This window comes from Gavialis gangeticus, unplaced genomic scaffold (assembly GCF_001723915.1).
Source record: "Gavialis gangeticus isolate Ggan-Ray unplaced genomic scaffold, GavGan_comp1, whole genome shotgun sequence".
In the NCBI taxonomy this organism is placed as follows: Eukaryota; Metazoa; Chordata; order Crocodylia; family Gavialidae; genus Gavialis; species Gavialis gangeticus.
The window spans coordinates 108,315,116-108,340,529 of record NW_017729024.1 but is presented as its reverse complement, the minus strand read 5'-3'; the positions used below and the strand labels follow the sequence as shown (position 1 = coordinate 108,340,529).

Sequence of the window (25,414 nt, the reverse complement as noted above, 5' to 3'; positions counted from 1 at the left end):
CAACCGTGACACCGTGAGCTTGGTTAACCAACTCCAGGACATACAGAAGTTCCCGTTTCATCCTGGAACCTTTTTGTAGTACTTCTGCCATTTTTTGTAGTGCTACAGGGGAATACGAGTCTGTCTGCCAGACTTTTGTAGCATTATAAAGCTGCTTTCAGCACTCTTATGTAATGTTCAGACTTTGTCCCTGCTACAGTTGGTTCATCATATTGCATTTTTGAATAATGATGGGAATTAGTTCATAGAACATTAGGATAGGAGTTCTTCAGCTTCATACTTCATTTTATATACTGGGGTAGGAATACCATTTCTGTGCAGTTACATTTTCAGAAAAGGAGAATTCTTTGTGCCATAAAGATGAGCTTCTGGAGTGATAACTGCCTGCATAAGCCCTGTTTAAGCAGGGAGCACCTTAACACTTTGTTGTATAAAATGTTATATGTTAGCATTTGGCTTCATATACTTCCCCATTAATTTCCATGGGAGATATATGTTAAACATAGCTTAAATTATGCCACTTCTGAGGGGGTGCATTTACTATCATTTGCTAATTTAAATAACTTAAACATTAGACTGCCATCTAGCATTTCTCAGATTCCAGTCATAAATAGCTCATTATTAACAGTATTTCCAACAGAAGATGATTTAAAAGAGTGATTTAAAGACTTTTAAAATAAATTTTGAATAAACATTTTGAAAAACAAGCAATGGCTGTAAGAAATTATCAATCTTGTCTTTGTTTTTAATCTTACCAATAGAATTTGGCCTCTACTTTATCTGGAAAACTGACACAACCTCAACCACAAAGTCACTACTAGAGGCTTCAGTATAATAAATTTAGTTATATACTTTGCCCTATACACACATTCCAGAGTGCTAAGAACACAGAATAAAAACCTAATAAAACGCCATGATCATAAAATACAAATACAGCTCAATGTTTTAAAAGGGTCAGAAGGGGAATTTTTTGTTAGAATATAAGGGTAGTAGTCAGTCTCAAAACAATTTATGGAAGAAAATTATTAAGTTACTATTTTTATTTCTAAGTGTGGTGGGAGAAATAGATGTTTATTTCATGTGATAGACATGTATCATAAAGCCTACCCAGTAAAAATGTGATCATCTACTGGGATGCTTAAACAAGCTGATAATGAGACCACAGATACCTCTTGGTTTAAATTCAAGGAGCTAGCTTAAATGTTAGAATCAGTACAAAGAAAAATCTCAAAAGCCAGTTATGCTAACTTTAAGACAGTTCATCTTACAGAGAGTTAGGGCAATAAATAAATAAAACACAACAAAAAAACCTGCCTTGGTGTCAGTATAAAAATAATCACGACAGCCAGAAGCTGCATACTGAGAAAGCTATAGGCAACAGAACTTCTCTTCAAAGCAGCATTTTGGGTGAGTAAGAAGAGAAGAGTTTAATGAAAAGAGAGGAAAGCATGAAAGCAATGTGTAAAAACTAGATCCTGTTTTTGTCATGATCAAAATGATCTGCCTTATCATTTGTGATCCTAGTCAGAAGCTGGGGTGTGCTAGAGCAGCCCTCCCCTCCCTTCCACAACACTGAGCTGAGGGGGGCGTGGCCAGGCCCCAGCAGGACTTCTAATAAGGGAGGTTTGCCTGCAGTATCCTAGCTTTTTCGCCTCTGGCTGCTCAAGGGTTGGGAGTGTTTCCAGACCCCATCCCCCTGCTAGCACTCTGAGGCAAGGAGGGGTGTGCAGTGCATGCACCTGTTGATGATACAGAACATTTCAATCTCTCTCCCTGCTTCTTCATACTGCCTGCAGCAAACTGCCAGACGAGCAAGCCAGCAGGGAGATGATAAAAGTGTTTATCACCCCATCAGCAAAACAATAGCCTCTCTCCATTAGTTTAAACTCTTCTTAAACAGCTTAACAGCTGACTTGTTGATTCACTCCTAAAAGCCCACTGTTCTTTCTGCCTTTCCCAGTGAAATTGGAGACAAGCACACACAGAAACTTCTCAGCATTAGCCAGCATACTACATGCCTAGGGTCCGTGGGGCTAGGGTCCGTGCTGTGGGCAATGGGAGGGAGGGAAGAGGGGATCCCTGCTTGTCCAGCAAGTGGCAAGGGGTGGAGTGTAGGGGAGGAAGAAGCCAGGTAGACCCTGCTGTACCTACAGTCTCTGCTGGAGCTCTGGCCAGAGAGCCCAGAGAGCATGCTGGGATGCTGGGGAAGTCTGATTTATCTTAAACCAGCAGGGGGTCTGGGACAGACATTGCATAAACCAGTTTGACACAAATCAGTTAAGTCTGATACTACATTCAACCAAGTTTATGTCACTGAACATCTCTTCTGTTACAGGTTTAAACTAGTTTCTGATCACTCAGACCAGTTTGTGTGTAATGTCTGTCCCTAGCCCAAGAGAGGGACAGTAGCTGGCAGACATTCCTGCATCTGGGGTTGTTTGCTCCAAAAGGAAGTGAACACCTCCATACTTAAAAACTTATTCACAATGCCCTCTTCTTTCATAAGATGTTGATCATGTTTGTCAGGAAGTGGCATCATAGTCATTTATCTTTAGCAATCAAATTGAAAACATGTAACAAGCCTCAAGGAACCCTTCAGATTGTCATCCCCCTTTCCCCCCTTGAGACAAACACAGAAACTGTATTATTTTCTTAATTGAAAAAGCTAAAAAACCAGTTGGGAAACAGTCCACAAAAATTGTTGGAGAGATTTTAAAATGTACAAATAGCAGATGTTTCTTCTTTTGGAAAACTTAATCCTAAATGCTCTTTTAAATGATTGAGTGAAGACTCTACTAATTTTTTTAAGGAGTCTGGATTAGGCAGTTTGTACATGACCAGAAAGAGGTTTATTTAGATGGTTCCTTAATGTAACATTTCTTGTCTTCATTCATAACACCTTTAATGCCTGTGCAGGCATCAAGCTTCATCTTAAAACAGGTTACATTTTATCATCCGCTACAGTTATTGTCAGGCCGTTATGAGTCCTCACTGCTTTCAGCCTCCTGGCAGACATGCAATTGAAGGTGCAATGGGATCCCCATAGTCATGCTTCCTTCCATGCCACATGTGCATGGCAGATGTGAATCTGGATCCCCATTAGATCCCATCATGCTTTATTGCCAATACCAGGATAGTCTGGCATCATGATTCTGGGTTCCCCCTACACAGGTAAGTAGCAAATTCCTGTGGCTGTAAGTCCTGTCAGCTGATGGGTCTCCCAGCTTCAGGAGTGCATCATGTGCTTCTGGAGCACTGTCAGCTGATGGGGCTTCCAACCATGGGGACATATAGTACGCTTCTGTGGCTGGGAGCACCATCAATTGACATGGCTCCCAGCCATGTGAGCACATGCAATGGCAGAGAGCCCCTGCCTAGCCACAAATTCAATTAATGGCCTGATAGGAACCAGCTACAAAGATATTACACAGTTGTTATGTAATAGCTTTGTGGCTTATTCTTTGTTTTATCACACCATTAATTGTGTTATTATGTGACTGGGTGATAATTTAAGATGTGATTATCTAGTTAATCATGTCTTAAGTGCAACATGTGCCAGGGGTCTAATGCTTAAAAATATCTTCCTGAATTCATCATTCTAACAGCTGAATTAATATTCCCTGATCTTTTTAAACTGATAGTTCCTTCTCTATATAAAGTAACTGCCTGCTTCGTAATAATAAAATTGCATTGCCATCACTGTACTACAGTCACCTCAAACCCAAATGTGTTGATTATAAATTAAACTAAATATTAGGGCTGTGTGAAATTTCGGCAGCTGTTTCATTTCAGAGGTGTTTCAGTGCCCAAAACACCAAATCCGAAATGAAACAGAAAGCTCTGAAACGTCTCCAAAATGAAATGAAACCATACAAAATGTTTTGGAAATGTTTTCGATGTTTTGGAGGCACCCCCCTGGGAATAGTCTGGCACAGCCCTGCAGCCCTATTTTTAAAGTGCTGGGAGGCTGGGGCTGGGCAGGGATGGGGCCAGGCAGGGCAGCCACAGGCGCTTCTCCAGCGGCTCCACCCACCAGGGCAGAGGCAGGCAGAGCTGGAGGAGCCGGGGGAGAAGCCCCCATGGCTGCCCTGCATGGCTCCATCCCCCACCCAGCCCCAGCCTCCTGGCACTTAAAGAAAAAAAAGGAAAAGAAAAAAAAGCCCTGCACTCACCAGCTGCAGCAGCAGCGATCAGGGCCTCTGGGGTCTCACAGCCAGAGGAGCCGCGCAAGAACCTGCAGCTGCCTGGCTGTGCCTGTCTCTCCCTAGCCTATTCGAATCTCTGAATCAGTGCCGAAACAGCATCAAAACTCCAATGGAGATTCAGCCAAATCAAAACGTAACAGTGATCTGAAACGAGTCACTGTCCTCCAAAATGGCTAAAACCAAAACAAAATATAGTTGTTTTGCACAGCCCTACTAAATATTCTATTCTAAAGCTGTGTTCTCAGTGTGACATAACTATAGTTTTGTAAGATGGTTGTCATTTTATTAAAAGAATATCCTTTTTTATGGCTTGTGAGTCTGTTTGTGGATGAACAGTTAATGTTTTTTCTTTGTTCTGCCACCAGTAGAACGTGTGTTACTGGGTAAGTTAATAAGATTAATCTAGTTGCTGTCATAGGCAGACAGACAGCTATATAGGCAGTGCTTTTTCATTACCAGCTATTTCCATTGAACCATTATAAAACAATTATAATAAACAACACTGGTGAATTAAAATACTTATTTTTTGCTTGTTAGAGAGGGACTCGTATCAATGGCTAGTAATTCCTCTTAATTTTTTTTTTTGTGTGATTTTAAAGTATTTCTGAATTTGTTGGAACTACATTTTCCACCTTTCTTCCAATAATATTGTTTTGTTCACTGTGTATAATATGCTTATTTTAGATACTGTCATAATATGTATATTAATCTAGCTGTGTTATAAACATAGTGTTTTGTCTGCTTTGATCTGTTTCTTTTAACTATGGAAAAATCACCTTATTTTTTTAGTACAGTAAATGTTGATATAAAAACTACAGTAGACATTCAAATGAGTGAATATTTAGAAAAAGATGAAAAGCATGTTCATATTAGCTTTATGTGTTACTTAAAGAATGTTGTAAATGTATGCAGTACCACAGAGCTGGGGGACTGTACTCAGAAATAACATGGGAACTAACATATTAATATCAAGGTAAAGGTACATATTCCCCAGATGCATAGTTTTACCTTTTTCAGCTTTTATTATCTTCAGAATAGTGCTCCATTTATTTTATGAATACAGAAGTTTTAATTGGCCGTGACATGTTCCAAAGACAAAAGAAAGGTCTAATTCACTCTAACAAACTTGTTAGTCACTGTTTATATCAAGAGGATTGCTAATCTACAGAGGGTAATACTCTTTTCTTCTACTCCTTCTTTGTTTATAAATCAAAAGTTTTAACTGACCTCTAGTGTCCGCTTGTGTTTTAAAATGATACTTCTAAAACATCATTTCAGTATGTAACATAGATATTTATTCTTTCAATTAATTTAAATAAAAAATCTAAGTATTGGATTAGCATTTCTACAATCTGTTTTGCTTGTAGCTTACTATTATATTTCCCCTTCACTAAAAATCACTATATGATTATTTTTCCTTTTTGTTCTTTTATCATATTACTACAGTTTCATTTCTGGTAGTGGGCTTTCTTTATAGACAATTTCTTTTTTAGATTTCCCTTATTTGGGGGAATTTGTAGCATCTGAAGTGTTTAGCTCATCATAGAAGTGGTGGGGAGAGCTGAGTACAAACTAGTTAGTTTTATGGGTTTCTAATTGTTATGAATTCAGAACATTACACAGGAATGATTTGTGTGATTTATCTTGTAAAGTATGTGATCTTTTCCTTAACAGAAAAGGGTTTAAAGTCTCCATCCATCCTAATTCTGTTACTGTTTGCTTTGTTCACCAATCACTCTGATCCTCCTGGCAGGGGATGAGACCTGGAGAACAAAACTGGTAGTGACTGTGTAGATAAAAAGGCAATGAATTCTGCTTTTAAGGCATAGAGGGAATAGTCTATAAAAGAATGAAAATGGGAATAAAAGTATAGCATCTTTAACCTGCAGATCTGTTGAACCTTTGAAAAGCTTGTACTGTAAAAAAAAAAAACACTGTGATACTACAAAGATTCATAATTATGTGATATAAGACTTTGAAAAGAGGTCACTCCTTAGAGACTGACCAAAAAGCTTGACAAGAAAATAGACTACATTATTTATAATTTGGAAACTAAAGAGCAGATTTCCTTAAAATGTTTGAATATTGTTTTAGTGGAATATTAGATGTCAAAATATATTATTTATTCTGTGACAGAGCTGCTCTTTAGACTTGGTGAAGATGATGGGGTCAAGAACAGTACTCCAAAGAAGAATGTGAAAGAAATATCAGATCAGACATTACAGAAGGTAGGATATTGAGCCCAGCGAGCTAAATCTAAATTTTAATATAAAGGATTATATGTTATAGTCACTACTCATGATTTTAAGTGTTCTATCCTTAATTTCCTTTAATAATTCAAAAACACTGTCAAAATTGTGTCAAAAATCAATGCTACTGCAGTAGATATTGATGAATCAGATGGGATAAATTCCATTAAGGTCAAAGTAAATTAGAAATATTTTTAAAGACAAAATGAATTGCAAAAGTCAGCAAACTTGCAGCATATTTTTTACAGCTTTTGAGATCAGTAATATTAATTTTCTTTTGCCAAAGTTTATGTTTACACAATATCAGATGTAAACCACTGCAGCTGTCTGCTAAAGAATCAAATGTGTGCATGATAGAAATGTGATTAATGTGCTACTAGTATATTAACGTTTGAGCAGTAGTATGAATGAAAATGTTACAGTATATATTTAGTATGCATATATTTATTATGCTTTGGTTTAACAAGCATATTTCAGAAGATCCCACACACTGTACATCATCCTGCACATTTGATTTTGTATAATAACTAGACATTCTTACCAAGTTACAGTTTGTATTCATATTTATATTTTTTACAAGTAGTTTAGCATGTTGACAGGTGTTCACTTAAGAGGGCTCAATTGTATTTTACCGTATGGTTTGGTTGCTGCAAAGAAAATGCGTTCTTGCAACAGGTTTATTCCTTTAGTTTATCATTTGGCTAAACAATATTGGTCTAATTACTTATAAATCTTTTATGGCATTGAATAGGTACGGATATGTAACTTAAAATGTCAGTATGGTGAATACTATTTATCCGATATCTGTGAATTAACTTGTAGGAAGTACAGTAATTTACAGCAGATGATGTGATTGCATATACTTCTAACACTTACCATATGGTCAGGTAATGAAGGCTGTCATCTTGGTATTACTGAATGACAAACATCATGTTAAAATAATAACACACAGAACAGGAGATGCTCACATTCATTTATCTTAAGGTAGAGTGAGTAATTGAAATAATTTGAGTGCTACAGTCTAGGATGTCACACAATTTGTGTGATTATAATCTATATTTCAGAATTATAATTTTGTTTGCCAGGTACTGCATAATTTTTATCTCAATGGATTCATATAGTTTTATGTTGCTACCTTAGTGTGTTGGCCCAGAAGTTGTTCATCTGGGGGGTTTTTTCCTTCTTTATTAGGAAATGACTTTAAATGTCAGTGGACACACAAGATGTTCTTATCTCCTAGATCTTTAAAACAACAAAGGTCAGAGGAGCTAACTATATTGTATGTTAAACTACAGGAGTATACTTGCCTTTCACCTCAAATTCTGGCTTTGTTGAAATAAATGGCAAAGTCTCCTACTTTATTGGGTTCAGGATTTCACCCAATGAATTTATGTACTTGTAACATAAGCCTTCATTCTTTGTAATTACCCCTCACCTCAGGGGATGTACAGCAGTGCATAAACATAGAGCCTGAAGGTGGATTACAAGGTTATTGGCAAAGGTGTCTGGGGAAGTTTGAACAACTCTATCCCTAATTTAACTTGTCCACTTCAACCCTATGCTTTCATTTGAACTAAAACTATACTACTGTACACAGGATAGTTCTGTAAGATTTATAAGAAATAAAAATCTGTCTGTCCAATATTTTTGTGAACCCTAGTTGTATTTCTTTAGAAATTGTGCACAGCTTATATGTTTTTGACCTTGATACTGTTTTTTGGCATTTCATCTTGCTACTTAGTGCTAAAACTGGTGAATATCTTATTGAATGAGTGTCTAAAGTTATCCTGTAAACAGACACCTCCTTTGGGGCAGTCCTGATTGTCCTGGGCCGGGCAATTATTTCGGGCGGAGAGCCACTTACCGAGTTTTGGCAAGCTGTCGAGGACTGCATGAGTAGTCCTGCCCCTTGACAGGTGCCCTGCCTCCTGGTCACCATCTTGAGACCAGAAGTCCCTCCCCCAGCCCTCGACCTTTGCCACTAGAAGGCCCTCCCTTTCCCCCCTGGAAATACTATTTTCAGCAAGAGGTTTTGCCATTTCAGAACCAGAAAAATACCAAATTATAGTCTAAAAATCAAACATCTACAACGCTCATTAATTTGATTTAAAAATATATTTTTGTCCTGATTTACATGTGTTTGTGTAGTGTACATAGACGCGATCGCTCAATAGCTTAAAATGAAGTCTTCCTCTTGTAAACTGTCAGGTGTGTTAGCACATTTTATCCGGTATACTTCATAAGTGCTTAAAGTGGGACAATGGGTGTGAATGGCCATAGGATCTAGGGACAAAAGGCAACATCTGTACAGCCTTAGACTTCAAAATTCTTCTGTGGATATCTGAATATATAAGCTTATTTTTAAAAAATTCTGAGGTCTAAGCAGCCCTTACTGAAGTCAGAGTAGAGAAAGATTGGTATATCTGTAGTAGGGGGTGAGATTTTTCCAAAATATCTAAGTGTCTTATGAGCCCAAGTTATACTGACTGATAGCTCAAAAAACAATCTAGTGCTTTGAAAAATTTCACCCTGAGTAATTTTTTTTTTCCAGGTCCTCAATCAGAGTAAACTTTCCTTTCAGTTCCAGAAACAGTTATTTGGTTTAAACTATGAGGAAATGGCACTACAGGGCAATAAGAATTAGAGTTTATTATGGGGAACCCTGAGTATGCATAGATTATGTAGTATGTAAGAAGCAATATGTATTTTCCAGGCAAATGCTTCTATTTCTTGTTTGGCAAGCTAGGATGGCATAGATTCTCCTCTTATGTGAACAGAAAAGTTATGTGAATAGAGAAGTTCTCTGACTTCATATTATTTAGTTCCTAAGTTTTTCTTAATGCCTTTGGCTGTGATTTTTTTTCAAAGGATACTGGTTTTAAATAAATGTATCAAAGACTATTTGTTTAAATACCTTGTGGAAAATTGTGTTATAATTTTTTTCCTGAAAACATTGTTCAGAATCAATTAGTGTGTATAACCAAATCAACAAAGATCTCAAAATGCATTAGTAAAGTTCATTAGTGTACTTAAACTCTGTGTCACTTTGCCTGGAATTTTAACTTCTTCTACCATCTGCCCTTTGCTCAACAGTTGTAATATTGCAGTTAGAATGTATTCATCTCTACTATCTTGGAATTATTTTGAAATTAGGGACTTTAGATTGCTTTTGTTCTTGGCCTAAACTCAATTTTATTTTCATAAAGTTAAATATGATTATAAGATATAACAGTTTGTTTTTGTTCCTAGTTAAAAGGTTCAATTTGAGGTGTAATTTTTTCACTTGAAAACTCAATTTAATTAGGTGTGCCAACTGGAAAGAAGATTCAAAGCTCTTGAGAGGGAATCAAAGAAGCTGAAAGAAGTAAATAAAGAGTTAACCAAGAACAGAAATGATCTAAAAACATCTCTAAAACTGCAAAGGGAAGATGCAAACATGAGAGAGAGAGAGTTTGAGAAGCGACTAAAAAGGATTCGAGAAATAAAGAAAGACAAAGCAGAGCTTCAATTAGTGATTGATGAGCTAGAGACAGAAGTTGTCTCTCTGAAGAGGCAAGTGGCAGAAGCTAACGGGTTGAGAAATGAAAATGAAGATCTGCTGAGTCAAGTACAGCAGCTGAAGAGTTCACTGGACAAAGCCAAAGCAGTTGGACCCACAGTCCCTGTGAAAACAACCTGTGGACAATGTAATTGTAAGACAGCAAGCACCAAGGTTAAATTAAAAACAGCCAAGAAAAAGAGCTCTCTGGGACGTCACCAAGCTTTTCGCAAACAGTCCGTCAAGGTTACAAGCAACGTAATTGAGAACTTCAATAAGGACGGCTGGGAGGATATGAGTGAAGGCAGGTACGGCTCTCATTAACTTAGCTCTGTAGAGGGGACACTGTGCATATGTAAAGCTCTAGCAAATGGAGATTGAATTTCAACTACTGTCGATTTGGTATTCAGAAAAAATACTGTCAGATCCTTTGAAATATCTTGGGAGGTCTTGTTCTGAGCTTATTGACTGAAATTTGCATGCAAAATTAGCCACAACTGCATGAGTATTTGAATAGGTGCCAGGAAACCCAAAAGAAGGCAATGCTTGATTTCTTCCAGTGATGCTATTTTCATGCAGTCATGAGGCTTGAAATTGACAGTTTGGCAGGTTGATTTAATTTGCTGGCCCTTTGCATATTCACCACTGACAGCTAAGGATTCCCAGGCAAGCCTAGTAAGTCGGTTTAGTTATCTTGTGACATGACGACCCGGGAGGAGAAACATTTTTTCCCCTTAATTTAGTTAGATAAATTTTGAATGACCCATTTCAGCTTGCTAGCAGATGTCTACAAGCTGTTTAACATCCTTTAAATTAAGAACCATCCACACTAATTAATTCATGTATGTTTTATGTGCAGTCATTGTACTAACCTCAATTGAATGATGGTTAAAAATTAGTTCTTTAAAGGTAAGTATTAATGCATAGATCCCCAGTCCTGAGTCACAAGACCCACCTCAGATAGCACTGGTAAGGCTAGAATTAGCACAGTTAGAATTTTTCTCCCTTTTTATGCACCCCACATTTGAGGAAGCAGTAAGCCACGAGGGCAAATGGGTATAAAATGCCTCCTAACCTCCCACTTCTCAGTTCATTTTTCTCTAAAAGGCAAGAAGAAGCAAGTTCTCAATCTAACATTCTCTGTTATGGCTGCTGTTGTTGATATTTTAATTTCTTTGGGTTTTTTCTGTTTTTAATATTACGGGTAATGTTTTTATGCTTACAGTTAAAAAGTAGGTGGTATTCTCTTTTGCTGCCATTAGCTCTGTTTCCATTTATATTTATTTTTTGTTTTAATTTAATAGTTTGAACCCCCATGAATTGCTCAATTAAACAAAATGTCCATCAAGGGAAAAGTTATTTAGTGGCTTTAAATGGTGTATCAGCTAATGAGAAGCTATTTTCTTTTACAATTGTACTCTTAATCCAAAGTAAAATTCTGTTGAAGAAGCATGATTCAAAGTATCAAAACTCAAGAAGAAAGTGAAATGTCTTTACTTAATTACCTTTTTTCCATAGCCATAAATATATTATTTTTTTCATTGAAATTTGGTCCTGTGTTTCTAGATTCAAGTCCCTTGTTTTCTAGTTGAAATAACATTCGTTCAAAGCATTGAGCTACTGAGAAACAACACAAATGGATATCCCTCCGTGATACTTGAGCAGTAGAACATTTATTGAACATTACTTTTTTCTGCTCTTCCCAGTCAGTGAGATACATTGATAAACTAGAAGAGCTTCTGATCATACAGGCATTTTTTTTAAACACTGGTCTTAAGTCTGATGTAGATTTATTTAGAGAAGTGCCCTGAATCTCCACTCAGTTATACATAAGCTTTATGTCAATGTAACTACTGAAGTGACACCTTCAAGTCAATGTGTTGGTTTAGGAAGTGGTAGAGTACTAAAGTATCTTGTTTCAACGAAATCTTCTGGCTTCGCTTTCCCATCTTCCTCACAACTCTTGAAATAAACTTGATGATAAGCTAGCTCAAGATGAATGGGATGGAAGACCATATGTCCCAGACCATTCTTTCAGATGAACTACAGTCTTCATGGAATCTCAGAAAAAAAATGTAGGCCTTCTGCTTGTGGGTGGAAAGGTCAACATGTAGCTATGAGAACAGGTAATTTCAGGCAGGTACTTGTCTTCTGGCTGGGACTGTTTAAGCATATGCAGGAAGATAGAGTAGAAGTTTGAATACTAGTGGAATTCTTTTTAGGGGCAATGTGGTGAGCATCCTTCCAAAGGCTATGGAAATGAATGTTGTAAAGAGATGTACAATGTGTCTAAAACAAGGCAGCAGGATGAAGACAAAATTTAGAGCAAAACCAAGGTTTCAGGACCTGCACTTGCTCTGTTCTGTAAGAACTTTTAACAGAGGAATATCAAATTTAAAGGAGTCAGTAAACTCTATAAAGCTGCAGTTAAATGTATCGCCAAAAGACTAATTTTCAAAGTTCAAGTGAAACAAATAATGTTTAACAGAGTTATGTTGGTACTGAACAATCATTTCATACTTAAGGGCAGTGAGAATGCATAGGGTGCTTTATAGAATCTTACACATTCCTTAAGTCAAAGCAGCTTGCATTAACCATATACACAGCATTTATTGGGTGTTCTTCAATCTCTTAGACTGGTCGTTCTCAACCATTTTAGACTCAAGGCACTCCTCAGAAAGTGCCATCTCTTAATTCTCACTTATTCTGGACTACAGAAAAATAATAGAACAATTTTTCTGTTGTAAGAATTCAGAAAGACCACAACAGATCAGAATGTTTTTAACACTATGTATTGCTGTTTGAAATTGCTGGCTTTATCTTGTGAATCATGTTTGTACACCTAACAGTGCTAATATGGGTGGCATCCCGTGGCACATTTGAAAGGATCTCAAGGTCCCCCAAGGTGCTATGGCTCCCTGGTTGAGAACTTCTCTCTTAGATAGTGTCTGTGTTAACATTAGTTTAAAGTTAACCCACATTTTAGGCATTTGTTAGGACTCCAGCTGTTTATTATAGGTAGGTATACCCTGCAACAGTTGTTTGGGGTCTTTACTTGAATAGATTAGCTTTGCTTTTTTGTTTATTTTTTCATTTTGTTTTTACATGTTGAAGTTAAGTAGCAGCTGTTTTTAACAAGATTCTAGTATATCTTAGGAGTCATGTCACAGGATTTAGAATATATAGTATAGCATAGCTTTTCCAATATGTCAAATTTTTGGTCTGTCAAGAAAAAGCACTTGCCATAGCAGGCATTTGGCTCAAGTAGGATTCAGTAACATGATTGATATTAGTAAATTAAGATTTATTTTTCATTATGAATTATTTGCAAACCTGATTTTTACAGATACATGTTTCTATGTATCCACTGAATGAAACAATATTAATTATTTTAAGATTATATATTGTTTATTCCTTATTAAAGTGGTTATTGTAATGTGGTATGTGATGGGTTATGTAGCATATTTTCTGCTCCTGTAGTATATGATTTAATATTCCTAACGGGCCTTTTGTTCATTTTAATATGTGCAATTTCAGTGACTCTGAAATACCAGCTTCAGAAAGTTTGGGAGCAATAATTAGAAAAATGGCCCAAAATGTTGATTCACTAGTGGACCAAAATGATCAACAGGAAAAAAATCAAATAAAAGATCATCAGATGTCCCAAAACAATGTTCATTTGCAAGACAAGAGCCAACTATATCAGGAAAAGGTAATTTATCACTTGTGTATATTACAATTATGCAATTTACAAATCATTTTTAGTAAATATTTCTTATAATTTACAGTGTTATTATTTATGTTGCTCCTCTTTGGACTAGTCAGTCCAATGGCAGTCTTACTAATTCTGTTATGGAGTCCATCTTCCTAAACGTGCTAGCAATGGCATCTTGGAGAATGTTCATTGTTGGTTGTAAGCTGTGAAAGCTGAGCTGAGCTGCCAGTAAATTCTGTTTTTTGCCCAAGTATTTTTCTAATTGAATACTTTTTTTAGGATTAGAAGTACCTGCATCATATCCATATCCATACTAGCAATTTTCTTTTTGTCTTGATATTGTTCCTTTTATAGTTTACCTTAGCAATCATTATGACTTCTAATTTATAGTCTCTAAAATTAAGAGTATATTAGAAGCCTTGGCAGATCTTGGATTTTGAAGAGGGGTGTGCAGGTAATTTGGTGCATTATCATATATGATATGATACACTTTTTTTTCCTCCAGTTAAAGATTAACTAGAAGGTTTACTAATATGCTAGGGGCTTAGTGCTATATTATTTGGTTTAAAATCAAAGTAAAAATCAATATAACTATTGAAATGTACACTAGTTTGCTAGATTATATACTAAATTAAAAAACCCCAAACAAACTTGGTAAAAATAGTCAAAAGAGAATGTCATTAGTCTCTTATAGTTAAATGTACACCCCTTACTCAGATTTGTAAGGAAAAATCTAGTCTTGAGCATCTTGAGTGCTTCTGATACTTCACTGTCAGTCATTTCCACACTGAGTTAATATTACTACACTTGAGTTAAGATTTTTCTCTAGAGCTAAAAACATCCTTCAGAGCTATGAAACAAAAGAGAGGCATTATCAGGATTAGCTAACAGACAGCAAATTTGCAAAAGAAAAGACATTTTGAATAGTGAAAGATCAAGACCATTAAAAAGAAGAGAGGGTAGTTAATATCTGCGGAGCGGAGAGAGATTAGCAGGAATTAGGTAGATGATAATGAGTCATGAAGTCAATTGACTCCATCTGCATTACCTGAATAGAAATGCCACTGCCCATCCCAGGCAGTTGTTTTTAAATTTTGAGTGGAGCAGGAAGCAAAGAGGGAGGGGTGCAACTGTTCCATTGCATTCCTTCTGCATCTGCCCCCAATTAGCAGTTTCCCTGTTTTTCTGTGGGCTTATATGTTGGATGTAAATTATCTTTGGTTCCAGGAAGAGTTCCTGAAAGTGCCTTAACTTACCATGCATTGGAAAGAAGATTTTAGTTCTCAAGCATCTTCATTTTGTGAGACCATGGTTGGTGATTAGTCCTTGTTGGGAGACAGAAATGAATTTGCCATCATTCTGCAAACCATCGTAGGAAACACATATTCTGCTAACACCTTTTTTCAGGAGCAAACTTGGGTTAAAGAATATTATGAGGGCAGCCAAGAAACCTATTTCTCCCATCAGGAACTGCCTCATGCGCAGATTTCTTACTTCACATGTGATCAGAAGAAAGATTGTTACAAGAGGAGAGTCTGGTGTTAATTAGGGCAGGAGTGCTCCACCTCTAGCCCATGGGCCAAATCCAGCCTGAAGAGGTGTGACATCTGGCTCATGGGAATCCCCACAGGTTAGAAAACTTGGCAGAGGGGAGCAGTGAAAGCTCTAGATGGCCAGATACAGCCTTTCCTGGGCCAGTGCCTGTGCAGCAGGATCAGGGCCAGACCTTCCCCTGGCACATCCAGATTGGGTTGGGCTGATCTTCCCACCCCTACCCACATGTCTGGATCAAAGCTGAAATTCTCCATTCCCTCATCCCCTCCCCAAACTGTGCATTGGAACTGGGGCCAGGATGCTGTCTCCTTCCCCCACACACATCTGGACCAAGGTCTCTCTGCCCCCCTCTCCCCAGGTGCATCTGGATCAGGGCTAATCTGTCCCCCTTGTGTGTCCACATTGGAGCTGCTCTGTCCTAACCCACATGTCTGGATCAGGATCGGAACCAGGCCATTCCCCCTCAAGCATCTGCATCAGGGCCACTGCACCCCACCCCGGACAGATGGATCAGTGTTGGGCTGTGCAAACCCCCCTGCAGCTGGATTGGGCCTATTGGTTGGATCCAACCTGTAGAGGAACTTGGCACCACAAATCTGGGCTGTGGGGCAAAAAGGTTGCAGGCCACTGAATTAGGGCATTTAAGCATAATTGAAAATAAATGGCATACACAGTAGAGTGTCTAAATTGTTGGTTGACAGAAGGTCTGAGTAGTATAGTTTAAAATAATAGGAGATGTTTGTTTTGCAGTTTTTAGGTTCAAGACTTAAAGTCTGGATTTATGGCTAGTAGGCTGAATTCAGTAATTGAATTATGCTTTTTTCCTTACAGTTGCATTTTGCACTGCAACTGGATTCTGTTCTGTCCTTCTGGATATATTATGAAGCAACCAAGAAGCATATGTTGAATTAATGAATCAAAACTGTCAAGAACTGTATTTAAAGTGGATTACATATATGAAGAAGAACTTGAATAGAATAACCTTTTCTTGTACTATGTACGTGGAGAGGGAGTTGTGGGCAAAATTAAGAAATAACATTGTGAAATATTCAATGTAAGCAATGACGATAGCCTTTGGCCCAAGGGCTTAAAGGCATTTAGAGTCTTAAAGATGCAGATAGGTGCCTGTTGGGATCTTCAGAAATGCCTAGGTGCTGAACTTCTATTGATTTCATAGGGAATTAGGCTCTTGGGCATGCGCAAGGTATCCCACTGGGTACCTCCCTGTATTTTTAGCCTCCAAATAGCTATAGTTTTGGCCTTTTCTGTCTTTGGAATGAAGTCATAAATTGCTGTCTCAAGTGAGTACAGTACCTTAGGGTTTATATACCAAGATATATTGTGGTTTTTGCCATCCTTTCTTTTCCTTCTTCCCCCATTACCATTGTATTTTATTATTACTTTGTAGAAACTGGCATTTCAGTTCAGAAAATGTTGCATTTTGAGAACGTTTTTATTCTGACCTACAATGAAAAAAGGTGAAGTAAGAAATATCCCATAAACAGGATATTTTTTGAAAAATTCTGTTGAGAAAGAACTAAAATACAATTTTATGAAAGTTCTCTCCTAGCTGTTGTCTTGTTTCCTCTGCAGCCTTCTTGCTGGGAAACAGGGACTCTCAGCTTCTTTTTGTCCCAACATTCACCTAATTATTCATGTATCTGTTTTCTGTAACGTCTGTTCCTTAACTTGTTCACTTTCTCTTCCCTTTCACTCCTAAGTTAAAGCACTAACCTTGCAGTACTTCTTGTATATTCTGTCTTCCTTTCTACGAAGCTCTCTTCTAGCCCTGATCTCTTCTTCCCAGACTCTATCTTCTTGAGTGTGTCTACACAAGATACTTTACTCTGCAGCAGACTAATTGGCTGTTCAGTAAAGCGTCACTGTCTACACAGCAGTTAGGTCTCAGTAGAATAGTTTAGTCACACTGAGCCAGAGTATATTCGGTCACATTAATTGCATATGTAGACACACCCCTTGTAGCTGGTTTCCTGTGTCCCCCTTTATTCCCTTGTTCCTTCATCCACACACTTATCTTAATACTAGGTGGGCTGTTTATCCTTTGTCCATTATGATTTTCCTGGTTGTTTGTTGTCATCCCTTTCTTGTTAAGGCCTGGGTACAAACCTAAACAGCTTTCGTGTGCTGGTCTGGAAGCTAGACCTAGCTGGACCTAGCAGCAAGGACAGAGTCAGTGGGCAAAAGAATCAAAGGAGCTACTTCTGGCCCCAGGGACCACCTCTTCAATAAACTAAACAATAATACCAAAGATACGGCAAGTGAGAGACTAGAAGTGAGGTTGGCAAGAGCCAACAGGCAGGTTGGGCCCCATGAGGCACCAGATGCCCAGGTAACAGACCCACGAGACCTGTTATGCATCCCCTAAATTAATCTCTACAGTTATCTTAGGATTCCATCTATATCAGTATGTTAACTAGCATTCTTCCAAAACTGCAATTGGTGCTAGGAAACAAGTATACAGTAGGGGTGTGCAAAGTGGGCCCTATTTCATTTGAATTTGGATTCTGCCTGAATCAGGGACAGTGATTCGATTAATTGATTCGGATCACTGTCCCCGATTGAATTTGGCCGAATTCAAATCTGAAGATTTGATGCTGATTCAGAGAGTCAGCAATTTGGACATAGACACAGTTTTAAATGTTTTTTCTACATACCTCAAGGTACCAGCGTGGCTCGTGAATGCTGCAATGCTGGGGTGGATAGAGCATTCTACATGAGTGCAGGGGGGCCCTCCATGTGCTCGGTAGTAAACCCAAAAGTGTACCAGAAGTACTTATGGTCCAGGTCTGATGGGGAGCACGCTGCCCCCCCACTCTTCCCCAGCTCAGTGATCAGCCATGGGGGGGACCCTGATTGTTCCCCCCCCTGCAGACCCAGGAGGCACCAGGGCCCCTCCTCACACTCCCCAGCGGATCCGGAAGTGGACTCTAAGTGCTTCTGGTCCACTTCTGGGTCTGCTGCCAAGCGTGCTGGGGAGCCTCCCACATTCCTGTGGGACGTTCCATGCACCTCAGCATCGCAGCATTCACGAGCCACCTGCTACCTAGAGGTATGTAGAAAAAACATTTAAAGCTGTGTCTATGTCCAAATCTCCGAATCTTTTAAAATTTCTCTGAATTGATTCGGTGGGTTCTGATTTGATTCAGAGAAATTAAAGCATCCTCTGATTCGATTTGGACTTGGAGATTCGGCCACTGAATCGGGCAGAATCTTCACTGAATTGAATCAGGGACTGAAGATTTACACAGCCCTAGTATAAAGAAGTCATGGGAGGGAAGGTTCTTGGTGTATTGCACTGGAGAGACTAAGTATTTCAGATTGTCTTCTCTTTTGCAGCTGTATCTGACTTGTTGAAAGTTGTCTTAGAGGGTTGTTTTTATCATGGAGAATTTCTAAGCGTCTCTAGCCATTATCATAATTAGCTGAAAAGTCAAAGGCACAGTATATTACTCTAGAGCACAGGTAACAATTTCAGCTTTGCTTCAGAAATGTTGCCAGACTTGAGATTTTGTTTGTTTGTTAAACATGAATCAGATGAAATTCAGTAAGGGCAAGCTCAAAGCACTGCACTTAGGGCACAACAATGAAATGCACAAATACAAATTTGATAGTGACCCACAAGGCTGCAGTGCTACAGAAAAGGACCTAGATTATAATGGACCACAAGATGAATGTGAATCAACATTATGCTATTGCTGCAAAAAAGAGCCCATAGCATAGTAGGATGTAGTAACAGGAGCATTGTATGCATTTCATGGGAATCAACTTCCACTCTGTTCAACACTGGTGAGGCTCACTTAACATACTGTGTCCAGTTTTGGGTACCACACTGTAAGAAAGACAAGAAGAAACTGGAAAGAGTCCAGGAGAAAGCAACAAATAGACCAAAGAGGTCTAACAAAACATGAAAAAAATGTCTTGAAGAACTAGTATGGGAAGAAGACAGAGGGCATTTTATTAGCTTTCAAATACAGAAGGCGTTGTTATAAAATGAATTATGATAGACTATTCCAAATATATATAAGGGAAATGACAAAAAGTAATGGTCTTAAATTGCAACAGGGAAAACTTAAGGTTGGATATTAAGAAGAACTTTCTGTGAGGCTGAATAACCAATGGGAGCAGATTACCTAGAGATGTTGTGGAATCATGGACTCTCTATCACTGGTTTTTAAGTGCAGCCAAGACAAGCACTTCGCTGGGATCGTTTAGGGAGTAGGGAATTAGACAAGACTACCTCCTGACTTTTCCTCCAGCTCTGTCATTCTGTGTTTATGCTTGTGACAGCAACTGGATTGGATGCCAAGTTCATCATATCAGTGCCTAAATCTGATTGATACAGCTGATACTCCTCCTTTCCCCCATCTAGAAGGGAACATCCTTAACAGTCAGTGGGATCCACCCTGATGTATACTAAAAAACAACAACAAAAAAGGAAAGGATAGTTACTCTACAGCAGTGATTTTCAATCAGAGTGTCAGGGCACCCTGGGTGCCCTGAGATCCTTTTAAGGGTGCCACGGAGTGCTGCACAATATTGGCACTATTAAGTATGCAAACGCCAGACATGATTCACAAGGTAAACCCAGTGATTTCACATAGAAATCCATAGTGTCCAAAACCATTGTGACCTATTACAGTCTTTGTAAGAAAAAGATTGCTTTATAATTTTTCTGTAGTCAAGAAATGAGTGAAGGTTAAGAGCTAGTTTTCTTGAGGGGGTCTAACAAGGGTTCCCTTGAGTCTAAAAAGGTTGAAACTGCTGCTCTTCAATTACTTTTTTTTAAAACTAGAGTCAGTATGGTTTCCATCACCTACCTTTCTTCCTGCCTTTCAGTCTTCACTGGTTATTTATGAGGAAACTGACCAATCTGCCCTTTATGACCTCATATGGGAACATTAGAAAGCACTGGAGAAATTCACATAAGTCATTTCCCATGACTTGCATACAATGCTCCTGTTAGTACGTACTACAAGTTGCAGACGCAACTATTTAAAAAACATTCTGTGCCTTAGCTAAGCTAGTAAAAAAATATTTTTGCTGTAGGACAAGTAACTAATATGCTCCTTACTTGGATAAATAAAAACAAAAGGCTGAGCTGGAATTGAAATTCTCTTCTTTCAGACAACAGAGACAGTACAACCACAGTGCCTCTTACACATTTATTTCAAATCTCTCTACTTAGACCAAATGTCAAATGAAAATCCTGATGCATATCCACTATTATTTTGAGATGTAGATGAAAAAGCACTACATATTACTCACTACATGTTAGCCAGAATTTTTAGATGGGGCTGCTAAGGCATAAGTGGATCCAATAAATTAGAAAGAAGGCTGTTACCTAATGGCTAAGGCAGTTTGTTGAACTGAGAATCGTGGGGTTTAGGATTAGATCTGCCATTTCATTTGCTATCTGATTTGCTTAGCGTATTTTTCCCTGGCGAGCAGAAGGACAGGAAGTTCTACGCATACATGCATACATGTGCCTGACTAGGTCTAAGGTATGGTATGAGTGTAGTGCAGGGGCGGGCAATTATTTTGGGCAGAGAACCGCTTACTGAGTTTAGGCAAGCCATCAAGGGTCGCATGACAGGCAGCCCAGAGCAGATTAATATTAATTTTCTAAATTTTTTAGGGGCCCTGTGGGCTGGATAAAATGGCCTGGCAGGCCGCATCCGGCCCCCAGGCCGCATTTTGCCCACACCTGGTGTAGCGTGTCACACATACATTGTATGCGATATTCCTCCAAAGCAGTTTTTTATCCAGTTGTGCATCACTGTGTTTTTTTAAGCCTTCTGAGTGCCATTTTAGTTATTTACAATAATAAATAAGCTGTGCTCCATTCATAGCATCTGATGAGCTAGGCTGTTGCCTATGAAAGTGTATGCCTCTCAGAACCAGTTAGTCCTTAAGTTACCACCCTGCCCTGCCTTTTACCTTACATTTTAAGAAATACATAATCCTTTAGCTATACACGGAACACTGAAAGATAATTTTAATAAACAAATTATGAAATATTCCAAAAACAAAAGCTTATTTCAAAACTAGCTGAACTGTAAAGCAAGGAAATGTATACTTTTTTTGACAAAATCTCACTGGGCTTACTGAGCTTTTGCTATGTCTTCTTAAGGCATATTGTAAATAGCATTTTTGTTTAGTTATGTCAAATGAGCATTAATTAGGTCCCTAATCCCCTTGGATTCAAGTGGGCGTTCACTTGGGCAGATTCCTGGTTTATGTGTATTCAAACCCAGTGCAAACCCAGAAGCAGGTCTGCCTACATTTAAAGATGTGTATCTGTGTATATCCTGAGAGGTTATATAAGTTGGGGAACTTGGTCATATACTCTGAACAAATATAGGAATATTGTACAGTTGTGCAGGTAGAACATTAGGAAAGCTAAGGCACAATTTGAGATGCAACTAGCAATAAAGTGGATTCTACAAGTATGTCAAAAGTAAGTGGAAGACCAAAGAAGCCATAGGTCCCTTCACAGAATGCAGAAAGGAATCTAGTTATGGATGATTAAAAGAAGGCTGAAATATTAAATGCCTTTTTTACTTCAGTCTTCCTAAATAGCATCATTTAACCAGATGATGAGTACAACTGTCAGCAAAGATGGGGAAGAGGACAAACAGTTGAGAGCTGGGGTTGGCAACCTTTGCCAGATGATGAGCATCATGAAAAGCAGGATATTTTAGGCCTGGGAGTAATAGAAAGCTCCTTTCATCTTAGCAATAATTAGTGAATACTTAGAATTATATATTTCCCATAACATTGTATACAATTTGGTTTTATCTCCTTGTTTGTCATTTACTATTTTTACATAGTTTTAGTATTTTCTTTTCCTGCTGTCTATGGGAAGGAGAAAAAATTAATACTTTTCACAAGCCAAAATTGTAAGACAATTTTCTCCTCCACAATTCTGCATTGCTTTATATTAACTTTTCAATATTTAAGGAGGTAAGTTCTTAAATTTTTTTCTGTTAAAATCAGTATACTTCAGAATGTTGCAGCTTGTGGCTCAAAGCTGAAACCGGCTAATCTTTTGTGCTGCTCTTTTGATTTAGGGCAACATGAGGAACAAGGACATAAAAAAATCACATTCCCAAAGAAGGAAGACCTGTCCTTTCGTAACAGTTCATCCCTCAGTTGTAAACAGAGGTGGGAATATTATATACATTTCAGCTAACTCATGAGAGAGAATGATTTGTAGGGACTTTTTATTCCATGTTCATTAGACAGGTACAGAGTACTTGTACCAATATTGTTCAGTTATTTAGTTATAGGATGTCCTACTGTATGCTTGTGGAAATTTGACGTATACACATATTTGAAAATTATGCCATTTTATTTGAAAGAGAAACTGTAGTTTAAAAAGTGATCGAATCAAATGTCATCTTCAAGCTCAGCTAATGCAATTTGTTGATATTCAGTCATCTCTACTGATTTCACTAAATAAAATAAGATGTTTACCCCTTTTTATATTATTATTGGTCCTTCCCAACAAGTATAGCCAGGAAACAGAAAGAAAGAACAGCATTCTGTTTTAACTTAAACCTTAAAAAAACTATCATTAAAGACTAAAAAACCTTCATTGTTGCTTATTAGGGCTGTGCAAAACTTGGCAGGCTTCATGCCTTCATTCCTGCAATTTTCATCTGAATCAGGCAAGAAATGACAAAGTTTTAGGCATTTTCATTATTCCCCATTATAGGCTATGGGCAAAACATTGAAACATGTCAAAAAAGCTAAACAGTTTTGATGAAATGAAACAGAACAGTGCTTCAAAACAAAGCGACTAAACGAAACACTGTCCCTTCAAAAAGGGAAAATGGACGTTGAAACCAAACATATGTTTCGCACAGCCCTATTGATTATGCATCAGCCAGAAGTTAGAATAGTATTTTATTTTCAAATCCCAGGTTGGATTTGCAGGGTTGGTAGTTAGGGAAAAACAACCATTTCATATCTAAATGAGATCACCTTGATCAGGAATCGTTGGGGTTAGGGACAGAAGTTACACTTAAACTGTTTTAAGTGATCAGAAAGTGGTTTAAACCTGTAACAGAACAGAAGCTCAATGCACATAAACCAGTTTCAAAATGGCTGAAACTGGTTTTAAGATAAACCTGGTTGAATGTAGTATCAGACTTAACTGATTTGGGAAAGCTGATTTATGAAACTTCTGACCCAGACCCCTTCCTGGTTCAAGTTAAATCACAGACCCCCAGTATCCCAGCATGCTTTTGAGTCCTGGGCTGAGCTGTGCTGTCTGTTGCAGAGAGCAGAGCTGGCTCCACCCCTATGCTCCCTGGCTGGAGTAGTGAGGGCTTGCTGACAGGGGAGGGGGGGCAAGCCCAGTTTACGGAGGGGACTGCATCCCCCAGACAAACCCCACCTAGAGTCTGGGGCCAGGGAGGAGGGTTGAACACCCCTTTCCTCTCTCAAACTTACTGCTGGCTGCAACTGTGGACTACAAATCCCAGAGGCACCTGGAAGCAAGAACAGGAAATGATGAGCAACGTGCAGAGTCCTGCTGCTGTAATTCTGGACTGCAAATCCCAGAGACCTTGGGAGCAGCAGGAAGAGGAAGTGCACAAACAGCCAGAGATCCGTGCCCTAGCAGCCCCTGGCTTCTGGCCTGAGCCACTGCAGGCATGTGGCTGCATTTCCTGATTCAAAAGTGTGTTCACTTCTGTTTCAGTTTATTCTGTGCAGTTTAGACTAATCTGCAAAGACTGAATCAACTCAGCCTCAGGCTTTTTGACTTTCTGGGAGATGATAAACATGGATCCTAATAAAAACAGTTTCAATAACTTTTCAGATCAGAACTCCTGTCTGTAAACAAACAGTGAAAAAAGAGTGTAATGTAAAACCAATATAATGATCTGGCCAAGACGTACCGGTTTGGTGACCTGTTATTTTATGTTTAGGAAACACAGAGAAGAAGAGGAATCTTCTGATCCAAAAGCCAGGCTGCTCCATTACTTCACTGTGGGAACGAATTAGGTCCTTGCAGCAGCAGATAGCTGTGCTACAGAATGCAAAAAGGGCAGCAGTATCTTCTGTTAAAGAATTTAAGGAAGCCAGTGAAAAACTAACATGTCAACTACATCTGGCTGATCAAAGACTTCAAACCACCAAACAGACCATACAGGTAAAGACCATGCTGATAAATTTTAACAGATAGATCACATTACCAAAGTATGATGGTCTAATTTATCTCCAGTTTAACTGCATGGAATTATGCAAACTTGAATTTGATTCCCTACCTTGTTGTGAATGAAATTATGACCATGCTCTGTTATTTATAACTGAGCATAGTTTATATAGTCATTTACTAGTGACTAACCAGTAACTAAAGCAGAGGACTTGATTTCCAATTGTTTCAGCACAATCATTCTGAAACACTTGCGGTGCTTGAAATATAACACCTCATTATAACATTTTGATGGGATTTTTATGAAGCGGACAGTTGTAATAAGATTGGGGCTCAATTTTAGTCGTACTTCTGATAACCTCCCCGAGGATCTACTGAATCCCCCTGTACTAGACACATCATTCTTGTATGAACATCACCTCCTATTGAGGTAACTCTCACTGGTTTCAGATGCTCAGGCAGAGAAGAGTCTCTTATACTGCTTCAGTCTTCTTAAATCCTAGATTTCTCTGTGATTGTGGGGGAAATGAGACAATATGTTTTATAAAACGGGAGATTGACAGCTAAAAGTAAATTGCTATTTGATTAGCCACTCAAATACCAGCTTTCCCCTCATTTCTTTTAGACTTTTCCTCCCACCATATCTACTATGGCTGTGCGAGTCTTCAGACCATGCTTCAGATCTGGAGAAGCTTTGGACGCTTTGGCATCTGAAGCAGAATGTCTGGATCAAAGTGCTGGCTTCTTTAGGCTTTCCGAAGTGGTTCGGAGATTCCGAACCACTTCAGAAAAGCTTCAGAAAAGCTTCAGAGATCTGGCCATAGAGTATAATGGGGAATCAATGAAATATCCATAACTTTCTTGTTCTTTGTCCGATTTGGATGAACCATGCAGGGGTGGCAGGATCTGCTGATAGCATGGAGCCTGCCAAGTTTCAAGAAGATTGGTGCAGGGTTTGGGGGGAACTGC

The 25,414-nt window shown here is 38.4% G+C and overlaps 1 protein-coding gene across 5 annotated transcripts in view; it reads left to right on the top strand.

Annotated features, from left to right (window-relative positions):
* Positions 1-25,414, top strand: part of CNTLN (centlein) — a 474,592-nt gene that overhangs the window by 284,865 nt on the left and 164,313 nt on the right. For 4 of the 5 annotated variants that reach the window (XM_019517543.1, XM_019517544.1, XM_019517542.1 and 1 more), the window contains 5 exons: positions 6,342-6,433; positions 9,759-10,300; positions 13,530-13,704; positions 22,353-22,446; positions 24,219-24,442. In XM_019517543.1, coding sequence (XP_019373088.1) covers positions 6,342-6,433; positions 9,759-10,300; positions 13,530-13,704; positions 22,353-22,446; positions 24,219-24,442 — 1,127 coding nt within the window. The remainder of the gene's footprint in view (positions 1-6,341; positions 6,434-9,758; positions 10,301-13,529; positions 13,705-22,352; positions 22,447-24,218; positions 24,443-25,414) is intronic. The other variant, XM_019517545.1, reaches the window with a different exon arrangement.